The 8,446-nt window shown below is 39.4% G+C and overlaps 1 protein-coding gene across 1 annotated transcript in view; it reads left to right on the top strand.

Annotated features, from left to right (window-relative positions):
- BTBD16 (BTB domain containing 16) overlaps window positions 1-8,446 on the top strand; it is a 40,440-nt gene that overhangs the window by 13,830 nt on the left and 18,164 nt on the right. Inside the window, exons 9-11 of the mRNA XM_032776709.1 lie at window positions 3,380-3,449; window positions 4,095-4,225; window positions 6,262-6,381. Of these exons, the coding sequence (XP_032632600.1) occupies window positions 3,380-3,449; window positions 4,095-4,225; window positions 6,262-6,381 (321 nt within the window). The remainder of the gene's footprint in view (window positions 1-3,379; window positions 3,450-4,094; window positions 4,226-6,261; window positions 6,382-8,446) is intronic.

Genomic DNA, 8,446 nt, shown 5'->3' with positions numbered 1-8,446 from the left:
GAACATGGAAACCCTAACATCACCTGCCAGGAGATTCCACTGCTGTAGTCTGGAGCCCAACAGCTAGACTAGAGCCAATCAACAATTTTAAGCATCATTTTCGTTCTCAGTGACCCAGAATTAGTAAAGTTTGACTAGATTTATTTCAGAAGCATTTTGGCTGTAGAGCAGTGTTACTTAGATAAATCTTCAGATCTTCAGTTTATTGTAATTGGTATTCTTTGCAAACAATAATAGTTAGATTAAGAATTTAACCATGTTTGCTTGTCTTTCTTTTTGTGTGTGTAGCTGAAATGGTGTAAGCTATTTTGTAAAACTGTAGTCTAGGCTACCTAAGAATGATACATCTGTAGCCCAGTTGGGCTAACGTTCTTATACTTGTCCACACTATTCAGGTTAAACATGCTAGTCCATATTAGCATTTACACATGGTTGTAGCTAGCATAGAATAGACAGGGCCACAGTTAGTTGCTGTCATGCATGTATGTTTGCTATTAGTTTCCCTGGGGGTTTTACTTAAGATTCAACTTATAATACTAGTTGAATTATACTAGCACTTCTGTATAGCAGACTATAAAACTGCTGTTTACTGTTGCCAATGAGCCTGCTGGCATACGGGTATTTTGTGCTGCCCATAGCCCACTTTCTAAGAATAGCTGATTTTACTTCTCAGTGGCTATATTTTTAGTCTCTTGCATGAGCATCCTTAGGGGAGAGGATGGAAAAATATGTGGTTGTCACCCTGCGGAAGCACAAAACAACACCCTTGATCTGCCAACAGACATGAAGTGAATCATCCATTGGTTTGTTATTTCACTGGAAAATGTTTTTACAATTGAATATTTTTTTCTTGAGTTGGCCAAGTGAGAAGTTCTTGGCAAAGGGCACTTGACCTCAGGAGCTATGACTAGATAATTAATACCTCTCTTCTACCTCTATTCACCCTAACATTTGCCCTGAGATGTCTGAGCTAGAGGCAGAATTCTAAAAGTACAACAAAAAGGAGATGATGGACACTAATACTTAAAATACTAGATCAAAGTCACTCAACTGATGCCCAGTTTTATGAATTGTTGAGCATCCTAAAGTCCCACTGATTTCAGCATTCGGCAACATTTAGGATTGGTCCCCTGAGGGGACAAGGCAGACCCACAAATGGTACTCTGGAAATAGATGCTGAGGGGGTGACTACTTTCTGAAAGCCTTTCTTTGGGGATTAGTACTGTAGACCACAACTGCCATAAGTTCTCTAAAGAAATAGAAAGGGGAAGCTTATTGGGAGAAATACTGGAGGCACTTTTATGTTGAGATGAATATTTACAAGTGAAAAACAAGAATCAGTTATTCCTCTGAGAGAAAAATATGTTTACAAGCACACAAGGTGTGTCTATACTGCAAGTGAAGGTGTGACTGTAACATGGATAGGCATACTGCATGTTAGCCTTGGTATGTACTTAAGTGGCTAGTATATGCTGAGACCCAACCACATCTACATTACTATTGTTTCTCAGGACAGCTAGATTAAAGTTAGCTGGGTATGCCAACCTGTGCTATAATCACACCTTCACTTGCAGTGAAGATGTAACCTCAGAGATGTATGCGCACTACCAGTGATGGACTCGCATTGTTGTGTTTGGTTGGACCAATCACAGCCCCTCTCTGTATGTCTTCACTGCAAGTGAAAGTATGATTGTAGCATGGATAGGCAGACATGTGTTAGCTTTAATGTAGCTAGCACTGGTAATAAATGTAGCGTACACATGGTGGCATAGGCTTTAGCACAGGCTAGCAACCAGAGTAAAAGTCATATTTGATCAAAGCTACCATGGATATGCCTCATAGACTACAGACTCTAAGGTCACAAGGGACCATCATGATCATATAGTCTGACCTCCTGCACACTGCAGGTTACAGATCCTCATCCGCCCACTCCTGTAATAGACCCATTACCTCTGACTCAGTTACTGGAGTCCTCAAATCATTATTTAAAGACTTCAAGTTACAAGAGAATCTGCTATTTACACTAGTATATTATCCGCAGAGACATTCACACACTACCAGTTTTGGATTGCTGATTGTTCTGTTTGGTTGGACCAATTACAGTTCATCACTGATAGCGTGTGTCTGTGTATGTCTTCACTGCAAATTAATGGATAGGCATAAATGTGCTCGCTTCAACCTAATGTGACATGGGCTTCAGCATGTACAAACTGCATTGATACATGTCCAAGGAGCTTTTACTCCAATTGCTAGCCAGTGCTAAAGGCCAGGCCACCATGTGTCCACTATTATTACCTGTGCTAGTTAGATTAAAGCTAAACCTTCACTTGCAGTGAAAACATACTTAGAGATATACACACACTGCCAGCGATGAACTCTGATTGCCCAACCAAACAGAACAATTTAGGTTATTAATTTACTGCAAATGCATTTTTCTGCCTGGTATAAATCCCGGTGACACAGCTAGAATTTTTAGAGGGATTTCAGTGGGATCCAGACTTTGTCTTATGCATGTAAAACTACTTTGTAAAATGGGTACTTATTAAAGCACTTTACATACATTCCATGTACTGCATCTCCAACTCAGTCTTTCCAAAATAACTTCTCCCTTTTCCTCCTTAACCCACTGCTCTGTGTCCTTCTCTGTAATAACAGATGATTCCACTATTGTCATCGTAGCTCAGATCACAACTCTAGTACATCCGTTGACTCTTCCCTTTCCCCATGTGCAGTTCCTTGCCAAGTCTTGTCACTCGTTCCCCTTCAGTTTCACCAAAATCTCCTCTTCTCTCTGTCGCTGATCTTAAAAACCTTTATTAATGCTTTGCTCACCTCTAGTCTTCACTGCTGTAACCTTCTCCTTTCTTGTCTTCCCTCTCTTCATTCCAGTCTATCCAAAATGACAATGCATCCTTGGCCCTGTGCCTTCTATCATACAGCCCTTGCTGTGCTTGGAACAGTTTCTTGCTTCGGTTCACTAAGCCAATTTCCCCTAGAATCCTTTCTTCCTTCATTTTACAAACAGTCTCTCCTAGCTCTCCTTTCCCTGAACAGTTGTCCATATCATGTCTTGTGTGCAACTTCCTGTCTATCTTACATTATGAATTCGGACTTGTTTTGTAAGAGCTGTTTAAATTTACCATGTAAATTATTACTATTAAGGATGATAGGAAACCATGATGAACTGATGGGTAAGATGATTAAACCAAGGCACAGAAAGTTAATTAAGTCCTCTAATGTTACAGTCCAACTTAGTGGCCCAATCAGGAGTAACTGGAGTGTATTTTTCCTGGTCAGTGTTTTAAACCATACTCTCCTAATTATTAATGCTGTAATATTTTATATTTTACTTTTAAAACTAGTTCTTTCTTTGTGCTAGGTGTGTGTCCGTTATGAAGAGTGGAATTTGCTCAGCCAATGTCTGTAGCTATTACTGTGCTGCTTGCAAGGTGAGCTAGAAATGCTACTGAAGTTCACTTGAGTAGCAAGGTTGCTTCAAGTTGTATCTCAGACCTCCACAGAAAGTTCAAACTGTCTTAAAGGTTCTAGATTCCTATTAGTACATTCTTTCAGGTGTGCTGACTAGTTTGTAACACCATATCGGGTATTTATTTCCATTTATAATACATTACATTGCTATCAACAGTCTGTGGGAATTATGATATGAAATATAACACCTAGTTTAGGTTGTTGGATCTAAATGTTAATGTTGAATAGCTCACCAGCTAATTAATATTCTAATATTCCAGTGAACAACATGATCTGGGCTATGGAATTTTTTCCAAAAAGGATGTTTTTTCTTTGGCTTTTGAACTTTTAAAACAATTTCCATCTCAATTTGAAACAGGACAGATCCTAATAATTATGAGCAATATGGTAAAACAAATAAAATAAAAGTGTAAGAGAACATTAATTGAATGCATGGTGATTTACAGACATAGAGTTGAAGATTTAACATGTCAGTGAAAAATCACATTTTATCCCAATCCTTTGCTTAGCTCTGTGTATGAGCTTGAATACTACCAGTTTTGACCACAAGGTGGTAGCCAGGGTTTATGCATTTCTTTCTATTCTCTCTTTTGGTGTTTCTTCAGTACAAACAGGAAACACTGGTAACAGACTGCGAAAGGTGGCTAGAGGTGAACCTTGTTCCTCAGCTTAGCTCTCAGATCCATCTACGGAAACTGCCACAAGAACTGCTACAGAAAGTGCTCAGATCTCCCAGGTCAGACTGATGTGCGTTCATTGCTTTCTGGACATGCAAATATTCTTTACTCCCTATGCACACCCCACAATGAATACCTGTCCACAATGAATCAAGTACTCAGTGAACCTTTCTAATAAATATTACTTTGTTGCCCTAACCTGTAGAGGAAAATACCTATTGAGCATGCAGTTCAAGATGATGACTAAGACTTCCCTTCAGATTTAAAAGCATTCTTACAGACTTGGAAATACTATGTTGTTGCACATAATATCTGCTATGTAGTGGTATTTGTCGGAGAAAAATTATGATGGCCAAAACCAGAAAACTTCTGGTGAGGTTAATATTAGTTTCATTGCAAAACAACGTGTGGATTGGCAAAAAGGTTCAGAATATTAACAGTCTGGAGTGCTAAACTCTTTGCTCCTATGAACTCCTCTGTCTTATGTAGATAGGCATATTTCCCTTGTGTGTTGTTTCTCTGGACCAAAATCCCACCTGGTAATTGCTATTATGAAGAGAAGTGAGGAATGAAATCTAATGATTTTGCAAATGAAAATAAGCAAATAATGCAATAGTCTACTCATCATAGGGGACAAATTAGTGTTGATTTATGTGATAAAGAGCTTTCCATCTCCTACCATGTATCTGTCCGCAGAATATCTAATGATGGTTGGGTGCTCTGTGTATGTGAAATGAGAAGATATCACTCCACTGCTACCGGTGTCCCTAGGTTCAAGAGTGGCATGATTAATCAAAGATTCTCCTTTCCCTGTAACTTGGAACTCTCCTTTCGGTAATACTGGATTCCAGATGCATAGTTAGTGCTGTGTATGGAATATAGAATACATAGCCTTACTTCTCCTACAATACTTACCAGTCTCGCTTTAGCTTCCAAGACCTCTCTCCTATATTTCCCTACATCTCTGGTGCTAACACACACCACAACTGTGGCTCATCCTCTGTACCCTCTTCCAAGTTGTCAGTCTTCCTTATCAGATCTGATACTCTTATGCCCCGTAGGCAAGTTATTTTGTGGTTCTCACGCTATGACTCCTCACAAAGCCAGCTAGTTCTTTTTTCCTTCTAATGCTCAAATCATCTGCCACCACACCCTGCCCCTCCCTAATGCACAGGCACTTTATGCATAAAATAGAAACTAACTGCTTGCATGGAGGAAAAGATGTCTTAATAATTCAAGAAAGTAACAATTTCCCAATAACTGGAAGGATACAGTTGTGAATAGTATAATGCGATAGGTATTTGATTTTAATAGGCAGGTCTGACTGAGCTGTGCATTGAACTGGAACTCAGGTATTTTGTGTCCACTTGTGCTCTAGGGCGATTTAGTTCTAGAATTCCAATAAAAAGGACAACTCAGAATACTGGGATCAGGAAGGAATTTTGATCTGTTCCCTTGCCCCCCGCTCACCTACTGTCACACAAAGAGTGAAATTCACTTTTCTTTCATATGGCCTGAGGAAGTCAGCTTTACAGGGGGGAAGCATGCTAAGGAAGTTGTAGGGGCAAATTCTGTTTTCTTAGCCTGTGAGAAATGTGTGAGTTTGATAGGTTGGAATAGTGCACCCCTTCTGCATGATGGCATTATGGACAGTCAGTCAGCCTGGCCCCATCACCATCTTTCACACTAACAATATGGGACTAGAGGGGAGACCTCCTCCCACTGGTAGACAAGATGTGAAAGATGACTTTAGGCTTAAGTGTAATGGACCCATTGCAGCAGGTTGAATGTCATCCAACAGTAAGCGAAGTGTTTAAGTCTGATGCCTTACCTTGATGCTTCGGGCACTGACTACAATCTCATACTAGGAGCAGATAGGTCATTAGACTGATCTGCAGTAATTCTTATGCTGCAAAATTCAGTTTAAATGTGTATTGTTATTTTCCAAATAGCTCAAGAAACCTACTCTATAAATCCATTCCTGATGCTCTTCAATTGTAATTTTAAGTAATCACTGGCAATTATTCTTTTCCTTAGATGACAACACAAGCAATCCATACCAACCTGTTGTTCATGTATCATTTCTTCCTGGCAGGTTGTTTACATTCAGTGAATTCCACCTCCTGAAAACAACTCTTTGTTGGACCTATCTACAGCTAAACCCAAGGGTTCAGATAATACCATCTCATGAAACAATCCTAATGTACTTTAGCAGGTAACAGAGTGAATATCTGAGTAAAAAGAAATCCTTTCAATCAATATTATGGTAGAACACAAACATTACTTGGTTATATGACTTCCTGTGCCTCCTGGAATTAGTCCTTAAATAAGGATCTATTGCAGAATGCATATTTTCAATTAATCTTTAAATGTTGGGGCAAAAAATGATAGAACTTTGTTTCTCATATGGTAATTATAGTACATACATACAGTTTACTTGGCATAGTATCACAAACATGGTACTAGTCTTGTACAGGCAAATTATCTCAAGATCCAGAATTAATTACAATGTAACTTAAATCATATTTGGGGTGCTATAAAAGTTATAAATGCTACAATAGTAATAATTCTAAATAATAATAATATTTAGAAAACAGAAATAGTGTAATTATGAACATGCACTGGAATGTAATTGGCATGCTAAATTTTCTTTAAATATATCCTACCTAATGAAGTATAATAGTCTGCAGTTACTATTAAAGAATGAACTGCCACACATTAACATTTTGTTCGTCGTACCCAGGCTCTTATGTACTTTGTCATCAGAACTCAACTGTAATAAACCCTGATGTTACACTTATTTACAGGCTGTAAACATGTACAACTAAACTGGTTGAAATCAATCTGTCAGTGGCACTGCTGCTAGAAGCTAAATTGGAACTCTGTTTATTTCCACTGTTGTGGTTTGCTGAATTGGTGTTTTGATTGACTATCATTAATGGATCTAGATTCACCCCTGCTGGTTTTAGAGGCTAGCAGGGGCAGCTATGCCTCAAGGAAGATTGACTTTCAAGGGAGGGCAGGCAGCATGTAGTATAATTATTAGCATTTTTCATGTAGAGATCTCAAAGCACTTTATAGAAGGGCAAGAAGCATTATTCCCATTTTACAAATGGGGAAACAGTGACACAGGGGGAGATTAGCCTGTGGTCACACAAGCCATGGATAGCAACAGAGATATACTTATCTCTTGATTCCCCAGTCTGTGCCCTATCCAGTAGATCTCTCTGCCACACACTTCTGTCAGGAGTCCACTAAGGGAGGGTTTGATGATGTATACCAACCCCACACTGGGCCTGAATAGGTTAAGGGGAACCTGTGGGCACAATCAGTCTCTCCCTGCAGTAGGTGTCAAGTTTGGAGGAAAGAGCTAAGAAGACTGAGCCTGGCTCAGCTGGGCCCTTACCAGGGAGGAGAGCAGGTGCCTGGCTCTCACTCAGTAAGAGACCGAGGCAAAGGTCCAAGACAGGGCAAGGTAGGAAGTGGTCTGGGAAGGCCTCCTGAATTCTGAACTGGGCTTCTCCTTGCTCTGGCTAGTGTTGGCCCACAAGAGGCCATTAGCTGGAGCACAGTGTGTTCCGGCTACATGTCCCTTCCTCTCCTATGTCCTGAGCCACTTTTGATCTGCCTCCTGCAACAAAAACTCCATGGGGATCTGGTATAGAGTCACTAAGTCAATTCAGTGCTGGGTGGGGAACCCCCCTAGGGCAGGAGGATCCTGTGGGGCCCACAAGCATAGGACAGAACCTGGCCCTTTTTCCTTAGTTTGCTTGTGTTCTTGTTTAAAACCAGTGTACTTAGGGGTTTTTTTTAAGATGATCCTCATGAGACATTCTTTCCTATGAGTCATGAACACCATAAAGTAATTACTCTTTGGCTCAGAGTTGTATTCTCTTGCCTGGAATCAACATTTTTGCAGTGAGAGATAGGAAATGAGCTGAAACTGTGGTTGATTTCATTATTTACTAATTTGACCTGAGAAGTGTTTGTGTAGAAATTAGTGAGTAATGCATGATTAAAATGACTCAAGGTGCTAAATCTGAAGTTTTTAATAAGCCAAGAGTTTTCTCTCTTATGTCACATACATTAATATATACATATATATTTTACTTTTAGCATAATTTTACATTTTATCAGGCCTATTTATTTGATTAATTTCATGCCGAAACTGTATTCTGAGTGGATTTAAATGTATATTTTGAATTTAAATCACTGTCTCATCATAGCATTCTTTATGCATTTGGATTTTTATGCTATGATCTGGCATAGCATATTGACAT

This window comes from Chelonoidis abingdonii, chromosome 15 (assembly GCF_003597395.2).
Source record: "Chelonoidis abingdonii isolate Lonesome George chromosome 15, CheloAbing_2.0, whole genome shotgun sequence".
In the NCBI taxonomy this organism is placed as follows: Eukaryota; Metazoa; Chordata; order Testudines; family Testudinidae; genus Chelonoidis; species Chelonoidis abingdonii.
The sequence above is the reverse complement of the archived record's forward strand: the minus strand, read 5'-3'. Positions and strand labels throughout refer to the sequence as shown.